At 41.5% G+C, this 23913-nt stretch overlaps 1 protein-coding gene across 1 annotated transcript in view; it reads right to left on the minus strand.

Moving 5' to 3' along the window:
* slc11a2 (solute carrier family 11 member 2) overlaps positions 1-23913 on the minus strand; it is a 99081-nt gene that overhangs the window by 43717 nt on the left and 31451 nt on the right. The window contains exons 3-4 of the mRNA XM_057327185.1: positions 11738-11874; positions 4416-4535 (exon numbers count right to left, since the gene is read on the minus strand). Coding sequence (XP_057183168.1) covers positions 4416-4535; positions 11738-11874 — 257 coding nt within the window. The remainder of the gene's footprint in view (positions 1-4415; positions 4536-11737; positions 11875-23913) is intronic.

The following is a 23913-nucleotide window of genomic DNA, read 5'->3' on the forward strand; positions in this document are numbered from 1 at the left end:
CCTTCTCCAGTCTGACACGGACAGCCTCAGTGAAGAAGAGGAGTCGCATGAGGACCAAAAGATTCAGATGGTGAGAAAGGAAGTACAAATGTACTTCTCAGAATCACAAATACCCAAACAAGAAGATCCTCTAGGATGGTGGAAGGAAAATGATGGACGTTTTCCTAACATGTCAAAGCTTGCAAGATCTTTCCTTTGCATTCCTGCTACATCCACTCCAGCTGAACGGATCTTCTCTGCTGCAGGAAACATTTGCTCACAAAAAAGAGCAAGCTTGTCAAGTAAACACGTTGACATGCTGACCTTTCTCCACTTTAACTCGGCACTTATTTGACAATCCAAAAAAGACAGTGCTTTTTTTTCTTCTGTTTCTTGCTCTTTTTCATTAAACTGAACTGTTGTCATAGAAATGCTGCTTAATGCTTCCGTCAAGAGATTTGTTTACATTTTTAAAAAAAAGGTCTGTAATGTACCTGATTTATTTATTTATTTTTATTTGTATTTAAAAGTTTGTAGAGAGTATTTGTGTGATTCGAGTTGGACAGAATCAGCAAACTTAAAGAGAGTAACCAGTTGGTTCAAGTTCATTAAAACAAATTTAAAAAGCTGAATTGATTTTATTCATTACATAAATTATGTATAACTCAATGTTTTAACTAGTTGCAAAAGCTGAATAATCATTAAAAACTTACCGATTAGTCATTGAAATAATAGACGATTAATCGGTCTAATAATAATAATCGTTAGATTAATCGACTATCAAATTAATCGTTTGTTGCAGCCCTACTGAGCATGCGGCACAACTACTTGTCCAGGCCCAGGCAATCTCAAGGTTGGACTACTGCGATGCTCTCCTTGCTGGTCTTCCTGAAAAGGCTATCAAACCGCTCCAGCTGGTTCAGAACGCAGCAGCACGCCTCGTCTTCCAACAGCCCAAAAGGGCTCATGTGACACCCCTTTTCATCTCTCTCCACTGGCTATCTGTTGAAGCCCGTATCAGATTCAAGTCACTAATGCTTGCCTATAGGACTATCACTGGATCTGCACCGGCATACTTTCACACCCTCCTACACCCCATCAAGATCCCTGCGTTCAGCAAACCAGCGAGGTCTTGTATTGCCTTCCCATAAGGGCAGTAAATCTCTTTCCCGCTCATTCTCCTTCGGTGGAACATTCTTCTTAACTCGGTCTGGTCAACCACATCTCTTACAACATTCAAAAAACTACTTAAAACCCGTCTCTTCTGTGAATACTTGACAGACAAATAAAAAAAACCTCTCTAACCCTCTCTCTTTCTCTCAACAGGTATTGGTCTAGTTTTTGTTGAAACCAGTAACTTTGTATTGGCACCTATTGTATTATTGCTACTGTATGACATATCGCTTATTGCTCCCTAAACTCTTTGTAAGTCACTTTGGATAAAAGCGTCTGCTAAATTACTAAATGTAAATGTAAAGAGCATCCATCTGGCGAATCTCCGCTCAACAAAATGGACAAATTACTTCTGCTCTTATGGAAAAATAAGGACTTTTCAAACTCTGCTGCTCTGTGTTTCACGGAAACCTGGCTGAATGAAGCCATCCCAGACAGTGCGTTACATCTGCTGGGCTTTCTGCTGTTCAGAGCGGATCGCAACATGGAATCAACAGTGAAATCGCGTGGTAGTGGGACGTGCTTTTACATCAACGAAAGGTGGTGTACAGATGTAACAGCGTTAAAGAAGATGTGCTGTCCTGATGTAGAAGTGCTCTTCATTAACTGTAAGCATTTCTATTCATGAGTTTTCCTCGTTCGTTCTTGTAAGTGTTTACATTCCTCCGCAAGCTCACGTGAGCGCAGCGCTACAACAGCTGGCTGATCAGATCACAGACACAGAACAACAACACCCTGACTCTGTTATAATCATTCTCTGAGACTTTAATAAAGCAAAACTCACATGTGAACTGCCAAAATTCAAACAACACATTACATGCCCCCCCAGAGACCCACCAGCTTTAGGACTCTCTGACCACTGCCTGGTTCATCTTCTCCCAACATACAGATAAAAACTTAAATCTGCTAAGCCAGTAGTAAGGACTGTAAAGAGATGAACCACTGAAGCAGAGCGGGCCTTAAAAGCCTGCTTCAACTGATTGGAGTATTTTTGAAGCTGCTGCCACCGATCTGGACGAGCTCACAAAGACTGTAACATCATACATCAGTTTCTGTGAGGACAGGTGCATTCCTACCAGGACATAATTAACATATAACAATGACAAACCATGGTTCACACCAAAACTCAGACAGCTTCGCCAGGCCAAAGAGGATGCCTAGAGGAGTGGGGACAGAATCTTGTACAATCAGGCCAAGAACACACTGACAAAGGAAATTAGAGTGGCTAAGAAGAGCTACACTAAAAAGCTGGAAAACCACTTTTCAGCAAACGACCCTGTCTCGGTGTGGAAAGGCCTGAAAGACATTACAAACTACAAGACACCATCCCTCAGAACTGAGGCAAATCAACAGCTTGCTGATGAGCTGAATGAGTTTCAATGTAGATTTGAAACCCCGGTCTCACACCCCACACTGACCACCTCTCTACACAGCCATCAACACCTCCAGTTACCCCCCTCTCCTCCCCTTCGGCACTTCAGATCAGTGAAGATAACGTGCGTCAGGTCCTTAAGAAACAAAAGAGAGGGAAAGCACCAGGCCCAGACGGTGTTTCACCAGCCTGTCTGAAATCCTGCTGACCAGCTGGCCCCCATTTTTTCACAGATCTTCAACAGATCACTGGAGCTGTGCAAAGTCCCTTCCTGCTTCAAACGCTCCACCTTTATTCTATCCCAAAAAAATCCAAAATCACAGGACTTAATGATTACAGACCCGTTGCCTTAACATCTGTGGCCATGAAGTTATTTAAAAGACTGGTGTAGGCTAACCTGAACCACAGTACGGGACCTTTACTGGACCCCCTGCAGTTTGCTTTCCGAGCAAACAGGTCTGTGTATGATGCAGTCAACATGGGACCACATTATACCCTACAACATCTGGACAGACCAGGGAATTATGCAAGGATCCTGTTTGTGGACTTCAGTTCAGCCTTTAACACCATCGTCCCAACATTCCTCCAGACCAAACTAAACCCGCTCTCTGTTCCTAGTTCTGTCTATCAATGGATCACCAGCTTTCTGACAGACAGGCAACAGCTAGTGAAAATTGGTAAATTCACATCCAACAGCCATACCATCAGCACTGGTGCCCCCCAGGGATGTGTGCTCTCCCCACTGCGGACGACTACACCTCTACTGACCCTTCTGTCAAGCTCCTGAAGTTCGCAGACGACACTACAGTTATTGGCCTCATCCAGGATGGTGACGAGTCTGCTTACATAAGTGAGGTTGAGCAGCTGGCTGTGTGGTGCAGTCATAACAACCTGGAGCTATACACCTTAAAAACAGTGGAGATGATAGTGGACTTTAGGAGAAACACCCTGGCACTCCCCCCACTCACCATCATGAACAGCACTGTGGCCGCAGTAGAGTCATTCAAGTTCCTGGGCACCACCATCTTACAGGACCTAAAGTGGGACATTCACATTGACTCTATTGTCAAAAAGGCCCAGCAGAGGCTGTACTTCCTTCGCCAGCTGAGGACGTTCAACCTGCCACAGGAGCTTCTCTTACAGTTCTACTCAGCTGTCATTGAATCCGTTCTCTGCACTTCCATAACTGTCTGGCTCGGCTCAGCTACAAAAACTGACCTCCGAAGACTACAACGGATAGTCCGGATTGCTGAGCGAATCACTGGCACAACCCTCCCCAATCTACAAGAACTGTACTCATCCAGAGTGAGTAAAAGAACTCACAAAATCACTCTGGACCCCTCACCCCGCACACTTTCTCTTTGAACTGCTGCCGTCTGGTCGGTGCTACAGTGCAATAAAAACATGTGCAATACACAACTACTGTATATACTCATATTTATTATACATATGTTATTGATATAATATTCAGCTATCCACATTCCCCTACATAACTTGTATATAACAGTATAATTTGTATATAGCACATCTGTACATCCAATATATTGCCTATTGTCCTTTTGTCTAATATTGTCCTTTTTGTCAAATGTGTATCGTCTCTCACATATATATTTTTTTACGTTTTGTTACCTGTGCCTTGTCACTTTTTTAACCTGTATGTGCACTGGAAGCTTCTGTCACTAAGACAAATTCCTTGTGTGTCCAAGCACACTTGGCAATAAAGCTCTTTCTGATTCTGATTTTAAGCCAGGAAAACCCTGTGGTGGCCGTGTTGTATAGTTGCTACAACCACTGGGCTCATGGCCCTCAATGAAGGGCATGCTGGAGGGTTTATAGCAACACTGGGGTTTACATAGATGGGAAACAGAAAACTAAAACGAATTGTTCTCACCTTGTAACCGGCTTTGGCTCCAGACTGCAGATCTGACTCTATGTTTCCAGGGTCCAGATAGGCAATGCTCATTAGAAAGCCTGGTCCAGTGAATGCCCAAAGTTTACGAAAGCTAAATATCTACAGGAAAAAAACAATTCAACTCAACTTTATTTATATAGCGCTTTTTACAATTTTCATTGTTACAAAGCAGCTGTACATAAGACATATTGACTATAAACAAACCAATTAAAGTTGTACCTGCAAAAACAAGAAAAAGTTGAAAACACAGAAGACAGACATACCCACATACAAAACACTCCACACACACAATATGCACACGTACTAACACACATAGACATAGACACACACACACGGACGCGCACGCACACACACACATATACATACAAGTACGCACACACACACAGACACGCACGCTCAGTGAGAGCACACATTAAGATAAAGGAGAGAGAAGCACAGGTCAAATATAACAGACTATAAATTCCTATATGCAATATTAAATAAGTAAAACTTTAAAATTCTAAAGCAGCCCCCCAGGCAAATAGTGCAAAAAACAGTATGCAAACGGTGGCCAGGAACCCAAAACTCTAATCGAGAAAAAAAAAACTCAGGAGAACCCAGGCCCAACCAGGGGATTCCAGTTCCCCTCTGGCAAAAGCTGCTGCCTCTGCACAAGCTCCAGAAAGCTTGCACAACAAGGCTAAATAAAATAATTTATTTTACCAGAACAAAATTAAATAAACGTCTTATATGTTTCAGTTTTTCTCCTAGGTTTACGGCTTTGGGGGGGGGTCTATGCGGTCTCTATATTTTCTTTGTGGCAGAGGTCCGGACAATACTTTTTTAAATAAATAATATTTAATCCATCAATCTAATGTTTTATCAGGCCATTTATTTTATATTCTGATAGCCACAGTATGTATGAAAGAGAAAGGCCTGGTAACTGAGAAAATGTGTTGTAGGCTCTGGTGCTGAAGCGAAGTCCTAGTGGTCTGTTTTAATAATTAATAAAACTACCGACAACAAAATGTAACAACTGAAATGAATTTATCATGAGCAGAAGTACTTACAAAGTTACTAACAAGTAGCCTTTCCATGCCATTCATACTAGAACTGATTCTAAATAATCTCAGATTAGAACATGATTCATTATGAAATGCTCTTAACATGATGATCATTAATAGTGTTAATATTATTAATATCATTAATGCTAAATGTAGATACAAGATGTTATGGTTTGTAATCTGTCACAAACCTGTATAGCAAACAGTAAACTGACTGACAGCTAAAAATACTTTGTTAGGCTACTGCTGCATTTTAATTTACTTAAAGCAGCTCTAGATAACTTTTGCTTATGGTTCCCCCATGTGGTTGATAAGCGCAATTGTCTGTTATCAGTATTGTAAATACTGTCGCTGTATAAGCTTCCCCGTGGGCAGCGCGATGCACGTGAATTTGTTGACTAAGCAGAAACCGCTGTTACATCATGTCATTTCATAAACTGTGCATGTAACTGTTGTTTAAGTAGCTGTTGTTAGCACCTAGCCATCTAGTTTGAGTTACTTTTCACCCATCACTTTTAGTCACTTTGAAGCCTTGAGCTGTTAATTGAGTAAGTGGGCTCAGCTGTGAAGCAATCACTGACCCATTAAGCTATCAGGGAGCCTGCATTATATTAGCACTGATTTCTGACACGGCAGCCTAGTGTGCAGCCTTTCTTGTGTGAAGACCGACAAGGTAAAGACCTGCGACCCCCTGCGCAACTAAGACTGACGAGGTAAAGACCTGCGACCCCCTGCGCAACTAAGACTGACGAGGTAAAGACCTGCGACTCTACCTGCGCGACTCCACCGAGCAAAGACACAGCGAGGGCTTGAGCTTGACACGCTGCTGTCCTCTATCACTGAAGACGGCACTCCACTAGTAATGCTAGGCAACTTCAACATCCACCTAGACAAACCACAAGCAGCCAACTTCTTAGCTCTCCACTTCTCGTTTGATCTTCACAGGGCCAACACCCCTGCCACCAACAGAGGAGGACAACCGCTAGTTCATGTTCTGACTCGTAACTGAACCGCTAATAATATTCTAGTTACTCCCCTGCATGTCTCTGACCATTTCTTTATAAAGTTCACTGTAACACTCCCTGTAATCTCACCTCCCCCCAACCCCGTTTCTTTCCATCGTAATCTTCGTTCCCTCTCTCTGACTTGCTTTTCATCCGTGGTGTCCTCCTCCCTACCCACCTCAACCCACTACTCATCTCTCAACGCTGAGGAAGCTACTGATAAGCTCTGTACAACCTTAACATCCTGTCTTGACAGTGTCTGCCATCTTACCTCTAGGCTTGCACATGCTACACCCTCTTGGCCCTGGCTTTCTGAGACTCTTCCAAGTGAACATCTGACCAAGCTAAGGGCTGCCGAGAGGAAGTGGCGCAAGTCTAGAGACCCTGCTGATTTCTTCAAGAATCAACATCTTAACTCCTTAGCTACTGATATATCTACAGCCAAAATCAAGTACTTCCAAACTGCATCTAACCCGCGTCAACTTTTCTCAACTTTCTCCGCTCTTCTCTGTCCCCCTCCACCTCCCGCCAATACCTCACTGACTGCTGATGACTTTGCCAACTTCTTTACTGATAAAGTGGAGACCAATGCATCCCTTCTTTCTCTCCCCTCTCGGAGACTGACAAAATTCTCCTTTCCACCCGGCCTACTACATGTCCCCTCGACCTAATCCCTTCCCACCTCCTACAGGCTATCTCTCCATCTCTACTGCCTCAACTCACACACATCATAAACACCTCCATCAACACTGGTACTGTCCCCACCTCATTTAAACAAGCCCTGGTAACACTTTTACTCAAGTAACCAACACTCAACCCCTCAGTGATCAGCAACTACAGACCAATCTCACTCCTGCCTTTCCTTTCCAAGGCCCTCGAAAGGGTAGTATTTAACCAACTCTCTGCCTATCTCTCACAGCACGACCTTCTGGACAGACAGCAATCTGGCTTCAAGAAAGGACATTCTACGGAGACTACTCTCCTGTTTGTCGTTGAAAACCTACGGCAGGCAAGGGCTAAATCCTTGTCATCTGTCCTTATTCTGCTTGATCTCTCTGCTACATCTGACACTGAGAACCACCAGATCCTGCTGTCCACTCTCTCCAAACTGGGCATCTCTGGAGCTGCACTCAACTGGTTTGACTCTTATCTCACAGGCAGATCCTTTAAGGTATCCTGGAGAGGCGAGACGTCCAGATCTCACCAGCTGACAACTGGAGTTCCTCAGAGATCAGTTCTTGCTCCTCTCCTCCAATAATTAAGGCACATGGGTTCTCATACCATTGTTATGCAGATGACACGCAGCTTTATTTCTCTTCAACAAGATGACCCCACCATTTCTGCCCGTGTCTCTGCCTGCCAGTCAATCTGCCTGCCAGATTGTCATGCCTGACAATCCTGTCAGTGCATGCCTCTCAGCTGCATGTCCAAGCTCTCGTCATATCAAGTTTCAGCGCTTTTCATAGATGTTCGATAGGATTCAGATCAGGACTCATAGAAGGCCATTTCAGAATAGCCCAATGTTTTGTTCTTATCCATTCTTGCGTGATTTTAGCTGTGTGTTTTGGGTCATTATCCTGTTGGAGGACCCAGACTGAGACAGAGCTTTCTGACACTGGGCAGTACGTTTCGCTCCAGAATGCCTTGAGTCTTGAGATTTCATTGTGCCCTTCACAGATTCAAGGCACCTGATGCACCTGGTGCCAGATGCAGAAAAGCATCCCCAAAACATAACCAAGCATCCTCCATGTTTCACTGTAGGTATGGTACATAGAGCTGATGTGACTTGCCAAAAAGCTCCAGTTTTGACTCATCTGTCCAAAGGTCAATATGAATTTTAGCAAATTCCAGTCTGGCCTTTTTATGTTTTTCTTTCAAAAGTGGAGTCCTCCTGGGTCTGCATGGAGCCCACTTTTGCTCAAAAAGCGACGGATGGTGCGATCAGAAACTGACGTACCTTCACCTTGGAGTTCAGTTTGTAACTCTTTGGCAGCTATACTTGGTTCTTTTTCTACCATTCGCACTATCCTTCTGTTCAATCTGGCTGTTGATTTTCCTCTTGCGGCCGTGCCCAGGTAGGTTGGCTACAATTCCATGGACCTTAAACTTCTTAATAATATTTGCAACTGTTGTCACAGGAACATCGAGCTGCTTGGAGATGGTCTTGTAGCCTTTACCATGCTTGTCTATTATTTTCTTTCTGAGCTCCTCAGACAACTCTATCCTTTGCTTTCTCTGGTCCATGTTCAGTGTGGTGCACACAATTATACCAAACAGCACAGTGACTACTTCTCTCCATTTAAATAGGCTGAATGACTGATTACAAGATTGGATACATGTGTGATACTAATTAAAGAAACTAATTAGTTTGAAATATCACTATAATCCAATTATGTATTATCTTTTCTAAGGGGTACCAACAAATGTATAAAGGCCATTTTAGAATATATGTTTGTAGAATAAGCAATAATTCATCTCTTTCCACAGCTTCTTTGCGTTATTCTATGACATACCAAAGGCATGCAAGTATATATGATACAATAGCTTTTAATTTCATCACTCTTCAGGAGGAATTAAGCATTATCTCAATGAGCTGTAAGGGTACCAACAAATTTGAGCACGTCTGTATAAGACTTTCAAATCCAGTAGAAGGAAGGCTAGGTCTCCATCAGTTTTGCAACCCATTGCCTCTTGCAGCTCGCGCCACCGAGTGTAAGTCCGTCAGATATTCGGGCTCGTGTCCGATCACTCTCTCTCTTTTCCTCTTTGTTTTTTTGCTTTCTCTGCCATGGTGATGGTTTGGAGACTTGCGTTGAACTAGATCGTTTCGTCTTATTGTTAGCTGTTGCCTTACTAAAAACGTGACGTATGCTGTTAAGCAGGTGATGGGCGGGGCTTGTGAACCTACCTGCACACCAAAGTTACAAGTGTGATTTCAGCCGCTATATACGGCTGCTAAGGTAGCAGAGGCAATAAAATTTGTCCAATTAAGAGTATTCCTACCACTAAAATAATTTTAGAGACATTATTTTAAGGTCGAAAAACTCTCTAGTGTTGCTTTAAGAATTACAGTAAAAGTGTCCATTTATTTACCTGCTCTTGGTGTCTGCAGGTCTTTATTTACGATGCGTCTTTGGTGGGAGAAGCAGCGCTCATGGAGCAGAAAGGGTTCAAATGAAGCGCGTTTGGCACTAAATAAAGATATTGTAAGATATCGGCAAAATATAATCAACATAAATGTCCCTGAGTGTGTACAGCTCAGTTATGTAGACGTGCAGCTCGATTTTAACTACATAAATAGTCTGATGTTTTGATGGTTCATTATGTCTCGCGGTGTGGATGGAACGAAGCCAAGCTGGGTGAAAACCTGCCATCCGGTGGTGACTGAATGGTTTCTGTTTGTCAGGGGCAGGCCGTGCGGTGCAGAGCGAATTTTGCCATTTTCACCACCCTTCACATTTTTGTAAATATTTGATTATATCTTTTCATGTGACAACACTGAAGAAACGACACTGTTATAATGTAAAGTAGTGAGTGTAAACTACTTTACAATTTGGACATTTTCACTTAGGGGTGTACTTACTTTTGTTGCCAGCGGTTTAGACATTAATGGCTGTGTGTTGTGTTATTTTGAGGGGACAGCAAATGTACACTGTTATTATACAAGCTGTACACTCACTTTACATTGTAGCAAAGTATCATTTCTTCAGTGTTGCCACATGAAAAGATATAATAAAATATTTACTAAAATGTGAGGGGTGTACTCACTTTTGTGAGATACTGTAAGATGACTGTCTGATCTCTGTTAGAACATCAATGTGTCTGGTACAGAGCAGATCATTTGTGTGTGTTTAATAAAACACAGTTGAAACCTCTTTATTTAAATGAGTCTCTGGAAAACATTGACTGAGATAAACAAAAAAATGAATGTACACTATCCCTTCCTTGACTGATCAGTAGGGATGCACCGAATGTTCGGCCACCGAAAATGTTAATGAATATGTGAAATGGCCGAATAAATTTTACCGAACATGACTCTTGATACGATCAAGCAGCAACCAGCGCAGAGAGAGAGAGAGAGAGAAAGAGAGAGAGAGAGAGAGAGAGAGAGAGAGAGAGAGAGAGAGAGAGAGAGACATTTTAAAGTGTCAGAGAAAGACACAGCACGGGACTTGCCGCACGGAAGTAAATTTCCAAATGAAAGCGTCTTTACCAGTCGGTAACTTTACTTCAGACGGAAGCGGGCTGTCTGACAGTAGCCCTGCCGCTCGCAACATCCTTTGACATCATACAGTGGTCGCGTGCACACAGTTCCCTGTACTAAACAACTTGTCAAAGTATGTTCTGTGCATCCCGGCCACGAGTGCACCTTCTGAGAGAACAGTCAGCTTTTGTGGGTGGAGTTTGGAGGAGAGACGTGAACTGATATGGTTGTCAGTCAGCATCAGTCAGAATTGCTAACATTGGATGTTTTTTTTCTCAAATCATTTTGCAATGTAGCCTATAATAATCCAACACTTTTAGTTTATTCATATTTTTAGCTTATAGGCCTAATGTGGAATGACTGTTTTAATTAACTGTTTTGTTGTAGGGGTACAGAGTAACTTACATTACATTCGTTTAGCAGTCAATTATAGGCCTAATTAATATAGGCTATTCATGAAGGGAGAGGGCTCAATTTCTTGTTTGAATTTACTTTGTTTTGCTCAATTTTATATTAAGTTGTATTGTATTTTATTGAAAAGCAAGACAAATTATAAAAAGCACATTTTGACTATTCAGTTTGTTCTATAGTGAAAAAAATGGCTTAATAAATAGAAGAAATGCAAAAAACCATGTTCGGTGTACGGTATTATTTGGCCTTTGGCCAAGTGTTTCACATCATGTTCGGCTTCGGCCAAGAATTTTCATTTCGGTGCATCCCTACTGATCAGCATTATTAGTGCTCCACATTCTGAATGTGACATTTATGTTACCCTTTGAAAAAGTTTACTCCATGTACTCACTTACCCAGACTGCGCAAATAATTATAAACATCATATCTGTCTTCTGTTTACTTCGTTTGACTTAACATAACATAGCCACCAATGATGACTGAGAGACCTCACTCGCATACTTTTCTGTCATTCACTTTGATTTCTATACTCTAAACTCTAATTTCCTGATTCTGCTGATCAAACGTGTGCACACATACTTTTGCTCTGACATGACCCTCGCATCGCTCAACTTATCTCCCATATTCAGTGGTGGGTACCTTTGAGACGTCATCATCGGGGATGGGAACCTTCTCCTCCAAATATGTGGAGATGGGTTCCTCCCGCTGTACAGGAGACACATGGCCGTGGAGTTCAGGGTCCGCCGGGGCGACCTCATTCTGATGAGAGGGGTTCTCTGAAAGACAAGTGCACATTGTCTATCACTAAAAACAATGCTGACGTTTTTCAAACATGGTGTAGGAGTTATAAATGAAAGATGCATGTTATGGAGATATTGCAGAAATGCTTACACTTCAATCACAGGACCATAAACTGGACACAAAGAATATAAAAACATCCAGATTAACTCTGTTATTTATTTAGATGACTCACTAAATAACAAAATTTGTAAGTTTTTTTTGTACATAGCACTGGTGGATTGGACCACTCCAACTGGTCCAAAACGCGGCAGCTCGAGTTCTTACACGTACAAATAAGTATGAACATATTAGCCCGGTTCTGTCGACCTTGCACTGGTTACCTATAAAGCATCGCGTTAACTTTAAAATCTTGCTTATTACCTATAAAGCCCTACATGGTTTAGCTCCTCGGTACTTGAATGAACTCCTTTTGTATTACAGTCCTTCACGTGCATTACGCTCTCAGGCGTCCTGTCAGTTGGTAATACCTAGAATTTCAAAATCAAGTGCAGGTGGTAGATCCTTCTTCTATCTAGCGCCTAAACTTGGGAATAGTCTTCCCTGCACTGTACGGGAGGCAGACACACTCTGTCAGTTTAAATCTAGACTAAAGACGCATCTTTTTAATTTTGCATACACTAGACTTCCATAATATAAATCCTCTGAGGGTTTAGGCTGCATTAGTTAGATCAACCGGAACCAAAAACACAACTGATGTACTTGTTGCATCAAAGAGTGCAGAACAGTACTCTACTCTCAGCCAGTCTTGTCTCATTGTTCCAAGGTTACCACAGCAAGCAGGACGCAGTTCATGCCCTGACCTGATGGTAGAGCGGAGAATGGGAAGCGGCGACCTGACAAGAGCTGAGATGATAGAGCTGGATAAAGAAGGACGCGGTCACCTGACACGTCTTCATGGCCTGACCTGATGGTAGAGCGGAGAATGGGAAGCTGCGACCTGACAAGAGCTGATATGATAGAGCTGGATAAAGAAGGACGCGGTCACCTGACACGTCCTCACCACATAATTTCAAATGCTATTAGATTATTATTGATAATCTTAAACTATAATTTTCCTTATTAGTAAATTTATTTATTTTATTTAGCCTTGTGCAAGCTCTCTGGAGCTTGTGCAGAGGCAGCAGCTTTTGCCAGAGGGGAACTGGAATCCCCTGGTTGGGCCTGGGTTCTCCTGAGGTTTTTTTTCTCGATTAGAGTTTTGGGTTCCTCGCCACCGTTTGCATAATGTTTTGCATCTGCCTGGCCGGGGGGGCTGCTTTAGAATTTTATTAGAATTTTAAAATTTTACTTAATTAATATTGCATATAGGAATTTATAGTCTGTTATATTTGACCTATGCTTCTCTCTCCTGTATCTTAAATGTGTGCTCTCACTGTGTGTGTGTGTGTGTGTGTGTGTGTGTGTGTGTCTGCGCGTGTGCGTGTCTGTGTGTGTGAGCGTACTTGTCTGTGTACGTGTGTGTGTGCGTGTGCGTCCGTGTGTGTGTGTGTATGTGTGTTAGTACGTGTGCATATTGTGTGTGTGGAGTGTTTTGTATGTGGGTATGTCTGTCTTCTTTGTTTTCACCTTTTTCTTGTTTTTGCAGGTACAACTTTAATTGGTTTGCTTATAGTCAATATGTCTTATGTACAGCTGCTTTGTAACAATGAAAATTGTAAAAAGCGCTATATAAATAAAGTTGAGTTGAGTTTATGTTAAACGTGCTGGCTTCTCATGCTTAACATGGTCAACTTGTTAAAAAACTAGTTGGATGTATGATGTAGTATTTCTGTACTTGATACACTCCCCCAGCACTCCAACTTGTTTCGGAAAGTTTCTAATTTCTAATTTCTTTTATTTGCCAAAAGCCAGGCGAAGGCGAAAGAGCCCACCCACAAGCCAACCGACGAGCGAGACCCGCTTACAAATCAAGGTTATCTGCGATGGGTCAAGATTGTTACTCTTGTGGTAGTGAAGTTTAGGTGTGTGTGTCTGTTTGTTAACGGCATTTCAGTGATGGATGTTATATAAACGGTGGATAAAACGCTGGATTTGGAGATCGTTTGAAACTGATAGATGGCGTGGTCCCAGTGCTAAAAGATGCCGGACATGAATTACATCGATCATACAGGTTTCAGAAAGGTTTTTTCGAACAAATAAAACTGGTTCGTAACAAATTTCTTAGTCCCTTATTGGACAATTCTCCCGGAAAAGCACGCGGCACGCCCATGCAACAGCAAGGAGAGCAGGAGAAGGAGCATGCGCAGACGTCACTTTCATTTGTGTGCAGGAGAGAGAGAGAGAGAGCATACATTCGCAAAGTTCAGGTGTTTGTTTGTTCACTTCATTTGGGTGATGAATGTTATATAAATGGTAGGGATGGGCGATATTATATCGTTTGCGATATACCGGTAGAAATTCCCTACACGATAGGAATTAGTCTTCCCGCGATATAAACAATAAATTCTAGTTGATGACGTATTTCTTTGTGAGACCCATTCACAGCTCATATGTGAAGCGAAAACGGGTATAGCGGAGGGCGGACGTGAAGCTGAGAAAGAGTTTGCACTAAAAGACGAGCTCTAAATCTCGTTTAGGTTGGCACTATAGATGCATCTGAGTTAATGTTTAGTTTCACTTTCGTTTTATTTAATTTGTTTGTTAAGTATTTGTTGATAGTCATAATACGTTACACCACAACATTTAGTTTGGCTAAAAGTATTTATTTAAACATTCGTTAGATGTTATGTGCGAGTGCGCAAATTGTTTAATATGATTTCTTGCCTATATACAGGATGAACGGAGCGTCCCGTACGCAGCTCGCACCCACATGTGCTTTCATAGCGACACAGCACTGCTGCCTGTTTACATACAGTACAATATGCGAGTTTGTATTACGTTATTTTAAATACGTTTATGAGCGCATATAAGTATATGAGTGCATATAAAAGCATGGATTATTTAATTAGATTTTTTTTATCCGCATTTTTCTGAGTCATAGACAGATTCAGTGTATGTTGCTGTGAGAAGAGAAGGTTCACACAGTTCAGAAGAAAGTGATTGACAACGTGATGCGATCGATCGTTTCCACCCAACAATAGAATATATACAGTTTTAGGTATGACATGATGTGTTTATTGAGCTTTAGTTCATTTAACTTTTCTTTACTACAACCTTTTGACGTCGAATCTCACTATTATATTTTATATTTACAAAAACACTGTAGGTATATTTTAGGAGCTGTTTGATTTGGGGTAAGTTTTACTTTTTGATAATATTGGTTTTTCTGAGGGTCTAGACTACATGCAGCTACTATGGATGGCGTTATGGGTATATCGTCATTTTTATCGTTATCGCAACAAATATCAGGAATTATCGTGATAGAGTTTTAGGGCCATATCGCCCATCCCTAATAAATGGTGGATATAACGCTGGATTTGGAGATGGTTTGAAACGGATATATAGAGCCGTCCCAGCGCTAAAAGATGCTGGACATGAACCGCATGCGGTGAGTGAAACTGATGTCTGTGTTTTGGTGGCAATGGGTGCGCACGTGCTTTAGTTCAGCCTACCCCTCCCCCCGCACGTGCCTTATGCTTTCGGAAAAAATCGTACAGCTGTATCCATCTTTTATAAATGTGATCAAACTAAATACTCTTCGAAGACACAAAGTATGCAATACTACTCTATAGGTACTCAAGATTAATATGAGATTGGCAGAAACCGCGTGTGTTAGGGTCGCTTTAAAACAAGTTAAAGCTGTTATTGATGTTAACATTACAATTTTTGAACAGACGGGTGAAAATGAGTTATTTCCTACAGTTCCGTCTCGCTAGTTCTAGCACACCTCTGCTTTAAATGCGACACAGAGATAAATTAGACCCAAATGTTTCCATTTAGTTGAGAGAGAGATGCGTGAATCACCTGCGAGAGTCTGGCAGGTCAAAAACTGCAATGTACTTCCACATTGCTGAAGAATAAAGCGATTCTTTAATGGATTTAATGAAGTTACTTTTGAATGAATGTTGCGGGCCGACCGGACTGTCTATCTGTCATATTGGGACATTTCCCGGATGGCCTCTTTTAAATGTGGCCAGAACGCAAATGAACGGAGCTGAGCAGTAGGTGGCGGCATGTGTTCAGGACACCAATCCGCCACTCAAAAGAAAGAAGAAAAATGAACGGAAGGGGATACGTCCGGAAAACAACTGACAGAAAAAAACTGACAGACTGCTGCTCTTAGCAAAGATTTACCAGGCTGTTTTTTAGTCTCAGTCCTGGGCAATATTCACAAAATTTTCTGTGCTGTTTCAGTGAGCACTGGCAGGGCAGTCAATGTTAACTTATACCACTGTGGCTTGTAAAGGGATCCCCATCTTTACTCAACTCAACTCAACTCAACTTTATTTATATAGCGCTTTTACAATTTTCATTGTTACAAAGCAGCTGTACATGAGACACATTGACTACAAGCAAAACAATCAAAGTTGTACCTGCAAAAACAAGAAAAGGTTGAAAACACAGAAGACAGACACACCCACACACAAAACACTCCACACACACAACACGCACCAACACACACAGACACAGAGACACACACACACACGGATGCGCACGCACACACACACAACACACACACACACACGTACGTACACAGACAAGTACGCACACACACACACGCTCAGTGAGAGCACACATTTAGGATAAAGGAGAGAGAAGCACAGGTCAAATATAACAGATAATAAATTCCTATATGCAATATTAATTAAGTAAAACTTTAAGATTCTAAAGCAGCCCCCCCGGTCAGGCAGATAGTGCAAAAACAGTATGCAAACGGTGGCGAGGAACCCAAAACTCTAATCGAGAAAAAAAACCTCAGGAGAACCCAGGCCCAACCAGGGGATTCCAGTTCCCCTCTGGCAAAAGCTGCTGCCTCTGCACAAGCTCCAGAGAACTTGCACAACAAGGCTAAATAAAATAAATAAACTTAATAATAAAATAAATTATAGTTTAAGATTATCATTAATAATCTAATAGCATTTGAAGTTTTGTGGTGAAGACATGTCAAGAGACCGCGTCCTTCTTTATCCAGCTCTATCATCTCAGCTCTTGTCAGGTCCCCACTTCCCATTCTCCGCTCTACCATCAGGTCAGGCCATGAACTGCATCCTGCTCGCTGTGGTAACCTTGGAACAATGAGACAAGACTGGCTGAGAGTAGAGTACTGTTCTGTACTCTTTGATGCAACAAGTACATCAGTTGTGTTTTTGGTTCCGGTTGATCTAACTAATGCAGCCTAAACCCTCTGAAGATTTATATTATGGAAGAGTAGTGTATGCAAGATTAAAAAGATGCGTCTTTAGTCTAGATTTAAACTGACAGAGTGTGTCTGCCTCCCGGACAGTGCAGGGAAGACTATTCCAAAGTTTAGGCGCTAGATAGGAAAAGGATCTACCACCTGCACTTGATTTTGAAATTCTAGGTATTACCAACTGACAGGACGCCTGAGAGCGTAATGCACGTGAAGGACTGTAATACAAAAGGAGTTCATTCAAGTACTGAGGAGCTAAACCATGTAAGGCTTTATAGGTAATAAGCAAGATTTTAAAGTTAACGCGATGCTTTATAGGTAACCAGTGCAAGGTTGACAGAACCGGGCTAATATGTTCATACTTTTTTGTACGTGTAAGAACTCGAGCTGCCGCGTTTTGGACCAATTGGAGTTTTTGTAATAAGCCTGCAGGGCAACCACCTAACAGTGCATTACAGTAATCTAGTCTTGATGTCATGAATGCATGAATTAACTTCTCTGCATCTGAGATTGACAGCATATGACGTAGTTTAGATATATTCTTAAAATGGAAAAACGCAATTTTACAGGTGTTGGCGACGTGGCTCTCAAATGACAGATTACTATCGAATAGAACGCCAAGATTCTTTGCTGACGACGAGGGTTTTATGGAACATCCGTCAATAGTTAAACAGTATTCTTGGTTGTTACTTATAGCAGTTTTCGGTCCAATAAGTAACACTTCCGTTTTGTCCGAGTTCAGTAATAATCTTTAAAGCGGACATAACACACACAGTTTCTGCCAATCTCATGTTAATCTAGAGTAGTTTTACATTCTTTATATCTCCGAAGAGTCTTTAGTTTTATCACATTTACTAAATAATATAAAAATAATAATTCATTACATTTATATAGTGCTTTTCTGGGTACTACTGGGCGCTTAACATGGAAGGGAGTAATCTCCTCAACCACCACCAATAGGGCTGCAACAAACACTTATTTTGATAATCGAATAATGATTTGTATTAGGGCTGCAACAACTAATCGATAAAATCGACAATAATCGATAATGAAATTCATTGTCAACGAATTTCATTATCGATTAGTTGGTCTGTGACGTCACTTGCGAGCTGAGCAGTTACAAATCAAGCGCGTCTTCTTACCTTTTAAAATTACCGTTTTAGATGTGTCTCTCCGTGCAGCATGAGCTGCGCAGTTTTAAATGTCAGACGTGGTTCTCTGTGGATGCGTCTCTTCGTGCAGCGCGAGATGCGCAGTTTTAAAGTCAGATGTGTCTCTCCGTGGATGCGTCTCCATGTGGCACAAGTTGCGCAGTTTTAAAGTCAGACGTGTCTCTCGGTGCATGCGTCTCTCTGTGCAGTGCGAGGTGCGCAGTTTTAAAGTCAGACGTGTCTCTCCGTGCAGCGCGAGGTACGCAGTTTTAAAGTCAGACGTGTCTCTATGCATCTCCATGCGGCACAAGTTGCGCAGTTTTAAAGTCAGACGTGTCTCTCGGTGCATGCGTCTCTCTGTGCAGCGCGAGGTGCGCAGTTTTAAAGTCAGACGTGTCTCTCGGTGCATGCGTCTCTCCGAGAAGCGCGAGGTGCGCAGTTTGAAAGTCACACGTGTCTCTCCATGCAGCGCGAGGTACGCAGTTTTAAAGTCACACGTGTCTCTCCATGCAGCGCGAGGTACGCAGTTTTAAAGTCAGACGTGTCTCTCCATGGATGCGTCTCTCCGTGTGGCACATGTTGCGCAGTTTTAAAGTCAGACGTGTCTCTCGGTGCGTGCGTCTCTCCGTGCAGCGCGAGGTGCGCAGTTTTAAAGTCCGACGTGTTCTGCATGGATCTCTTCAAGCTGCGCAGTTTTAAAGTTTAAAGGGGAGAGGTGTTTTAAATTACAAAATTAAAGATTATATTAGTAAAACCCAATTTGTGGCGTTTTCACTTTGCAAAGTACATATTAGGCTAAATACCCTGATTTGGTGGTTTATTTAGTTCAGAGGTGGGTAACGAAGTACATTTACTTGAGTACTGTACTTAAGTACACTTTTTGAGTATTTGTACTTAAGTATTACTTTTACTTTTTACTGTACTTCACTACATTTGAATGACAAATATCTCACTTTTCATGGCACAAAAAATGATTTCCTTGGCCGACCCTCCCCTCGCTCCCACGTTTGGGAGAGACTATTGTCAGTTGCTTCTAATATGACACACATGAATCAACTCACCAGGTGTGTTAATTATGGAGACATTCACAACATTTTGGGAGAAGGCTAATGAGTTCAGTTGTGTATACTTTTCCCATATCTGATTTACTTATTATAAGCAAAAGATGTAATTACATTTTATCCGATTAATCGAATAATTGAAAAAAATAATTGTCCAACTAATCGATTATCAAAATAATTGTTAGTTGCAGCCCTAATTTGTATACAACTGTGTCACGAACGTGGGTGGTGAGGACAAGGACAGAGGACCCAAGTGCAGACAGCGGGTAAGGGGTTAACAAGACAGACTTTAATTATAACTAAAAAATACAAAACAAAGACCCACGTGGGGGAACATAACAAAACATAGCAACAAGGACAGGGACTAACTAGACTAGAAATAATAACAACACTTGACATAACCACAATAAACTAAACTAACTACAGAACAGTAACTCACCCACATGACACAAACAGAACACAACAGAACAATGAACCAGCACGAGACAGAAGACACAAGGGCATTATAAAGGGGATAAATCAAGAGGGGACAGGTGCAGGACATGAACTAATTAACAAACAATAACGAGACGAAAGGGCGGGAACAGAGACGCCACACCGGAGAGTGGAAGACCATCAGGGACAAAACGTCACTCTCCACATAAAACAAGAGGTTCTATCATGGTTCTGCCACTAGGTCAAGAGAAGCAAGACAAGGTGGGGCAGAACCATGACACAACTGCATTTAATGTCGATTTTAAAATAATGATGTTCTAATGATTTTAACGACTGATCGATTACATGATTTTAGACAAACATAACCCAGCTGAAAAAAACAATGCAAACCCAATAGAACCCATCACAGAAATTCAAATGCTTTCCATTAAAATAATATTATAAAAATGTTACAAAATGTATTTTTGTAGTGTGTTTTGGGCATTATTCCCACCAATAGAATTAATTACATACCAAATAGACATTAGACAATTATACTTTTCATTAAAACCAATTCCACAATACTATTATAACAATTAAATCCATTACATTTTCTATTGTGTCTTGGGCAGGGTTCAGTTTTTTATTCAGCAAGGACGTTTGATCCTGTCATGCAGGTATAGATGCAGCATTTACACTTCAGCTTCTATGAGGACATGAATTTTGGGGGTCAAGAAAGAGTCTGCAGTAACGTTACATTTCCTCCTCCATCACTGCAAAATGCTCGCTCTGTCTGGACGCGCTTTAAATCCACAGTAAGGATGTGCACCCATCACATATTACACATGTGCCAATAAACTGACAGAAGGTAGGTTACTGTGTTAGGTGAAATAGGCGTAAAATGCAAAAAGTCTCTCTCTGTGGCGATCGGTTTATGCTCAAATCAATCGTCACAGCTAGACCGCTCCGCTTGTTCAGCTTGCTTTGCTAAGCGGTGTGTTCTATTCCGTTGACTCTAGAAGGATAGTCGCGCAACAGCACCCTACAGGTCAAACCACATTATTGCGGGCCCTTAAAATACATCATATGAAATCAAACGACTACTCGACAACAAAATTATTTATTGAAATTTTTTTACTGTCAACTTTATCGATAATGTCAACTAATCATTTCAGCCCTAACCACCAATGTGCAGCATCCACCTGGATGATGGGAGGGCAGCCCACCACACACCATCTTATTAGTGGAGAGGAGACAGAGTGATTAAGCCAATTAGTACATATGGGGATGATTAGGAGGCCATGATGATGTATAGAGGTGATTGGGCGAATTTTTTAATGACCACAGAGAGTCAGGACCTAGGTTTAGTCTCAACGGACGGTGCTTTTTTGACAGTATAGTGTCCCCGTTACTATACTGGGGCATTAGGACCCACACAGACAACAGGGTGACCACCCCCTGCTGGCCTCACTAACACCTCTTCCAGCAACAACCCACAAAGGGGGAAAGAAAATCCCTCTCACGCACTTTCTCCGGATGTGTTCCACGACACTGGAACGATCTCTCTCTTGGCAAAAGATCAGCGTATTCTGTAGTTGTCTTTAAGAATTGGTTAAAAACACATCTCTTCGGTCAACATCTGACCCATTAATACAGTCTTCTACTTCTTTTCTACTTTCCTATCCCCCCCAAAAAAAGAATTTCTTAGCTTCGTACACTGTGGTAGGCTAACTGAGACCAGTTTTACTGCACCTATGCATTGTTGTTCTTTTGTTGCACAAATTGCTTCTATTGTTTTCCCCTACTTTGTAAGTTGCTTTGGATAAAAGCATCTGCTAAATGACTAAATGTAAATCCAGAATTCCAGATCCTTGAAATTCACGTAAAATTTGTCTGGAATTTGTCACGCGATCGTTAGATTTTGTTCATTCACACGCCAGTGATTTTCTGGAATATGTGCGTGCGTTTACACTAGAGGCAGACAATTTTTGTCAGCAGGATTGGAAACAAAATCACTATTAATCACATGACTGGAACAGGACAGGAAAAAATGTCAGCGGGAGTGGGCGGGACGGGGAATACACAAATATACCTTTGATATAAATAAACATATAATCTTCTGTTTGCTTTTGAGTGGCTGGTTAAGTGAATGACATGCTCCACACACCCGAAACAGTTGGTGGCGGTAATGCACCAAGTTGTTATGCCAACCACCAATAATATAAGAGAAAAAGGCGGATTCCTCATGCACTCACTAGGCCGTTTCTCACTTCCAAAAACGCAAAGAACGGACTTGTGTTCACATGGAGTTTCATGTTTTCTTGTTTTTGCAGGTACAACTTTAATTATTTTGCTTATAGTCAATATGTCTCATGTACAGCTGCTTTGTAACAATGAAAATTGTAAAAGCGCTATATAAATAAAGTTGAGTTGAGTTGAGTTGGAGACAGGTCTTGCGAGGCAGCTTCGGAAAAACGAACTTAGATGGACGCACCACAGTGACTTCTGGGAATCAAGCCGATGCATCCTTGATATTGAGAACACATCCCGGTACTTTCATGCACTCTTTGTTCTTGTGTTCTTTGAGTACTGGAACGGACTTTGACCGTTTTTGATGATGTAAACTTCAACCACGCATTACTACGGAGCCCCTTTAGGGACATGGGGTGGAAAAAATATGAGAGGGAAGAGAAAATATATTTTTAAAGGTTTTGCATTACCTCTCGCAAACATGTTTGCGTCCTCTCGCAAACATGTTTGCGTTCTCTCGCAAACATGTTTGCGTTCTCTCGCAAACACATTTGCGTTATCTCGCAAAACTTTTGCGTTATCTCGCAAACACATTTGCGTTATCTCGCAAACACATTTTGCGAGTTCTGACAAACACTTCATGTTTAATGTCCTGCTGGCAGAATTTAAGACTAGCTCCGTACATAAACATTGGTCTATAGTCGCAGATTCCCGGACCAATAACTCGTGAGCTAAACGTTCTTATAACACAAATGACACCTCATTCTATTTAACGTAAACAATGAATTTTAACTTAATTTTCCACAAATCAAGCCTTGTATTGATCTCAGGCGGGAGCCGGCTGAGACAAGACCGAAGGGATCATCTGTAAAGTGCAAAACCCGAAGATCATTAGGTTACGAAAAATAGTCATTAACTTCAGTGCTACATACTGTTGTATAACTAAAACCAGTTTAAATTCAGCAGGAGAGCATTAATGTGTAAACTGAATTTGGTGAGACCACAGTGTGTAACATTTAAGTTATTAATGACTATTTTTGTAGTAACGCTTTTCGGATTTACAGTCACTTTGCAGACGGTTTCTTTGGACTTGTCCATGTCGCCTGCTCATATAAAGATCAATTTATATTCTCGTTTTGAGGAAGACTGGGTTGGTAGATCATTGTCTAAGGAATTATGTGTTATTTGTGTTATAACAACGTTTAGCTCATGAGTTATTGGTCCGGGAATCTACTCTGAACCGCTCCGTTGTTAATGTACAGAGCGGGACAACAGGTTTTGCGAGATAACGCAAATATGTTTGCGAGAGAACGTAAAAGTTTTGCGAGATAAAGCAAATATGTTTGCGAGAGAATGCAAAAGTTTTGCGAGGGAACGCAATGTTTCTCGGGGGAACGCAAAACTTTTGCGAGATAACGCAAAAGCTTTAAAAAATATTTTTCTCTTCCCTTTCATACTTTTTCCACCCCATTTCCCTAAAAGGGCTCCGTACATTACGAATCATTTTTGGGTAAACTTTTCCTTCATAACCTTGGTTCATAATGCAATTAGGTGCATCGAAGAATTCAATGAATTAGCAACACAGTTTTATGAGACCCTCATTCTGCCTGTTTGAAAAGCTGACATCATGCAGGGCTCGACAATAAGGACTGCCCGATGGACCAGAGACAGCATGAGAGACCCTGGAGGATGTTCCTGAAGACCTGTTTTACAATTCAGGACAAAGTAGGAATTCATGCACTACAACAAAATATTAAAACAATTATGAACTATTGAAGGCATGTTATCCTGAGGTAAACAGGATTATTTGTGTGAATTCTATTACTTTGTCCTTTGGAATGTACAGTA

Source organism: Triplophysa rosa, unplaced genomic scaffold (assembly GCF_024868665.1).
Source record: "Triplophysa rosa unplaced genomic scaffold, Trosa_1v2 scaffold183_ERROPOS166712, whole genome shotgun sequence".
Lineage (NCBI taxonomy): Eukaryota > Metazoa > Chordata > Actinopteri > Cypriniformes > Nemacheilidae > Triplophysa > Triplophysa rosa.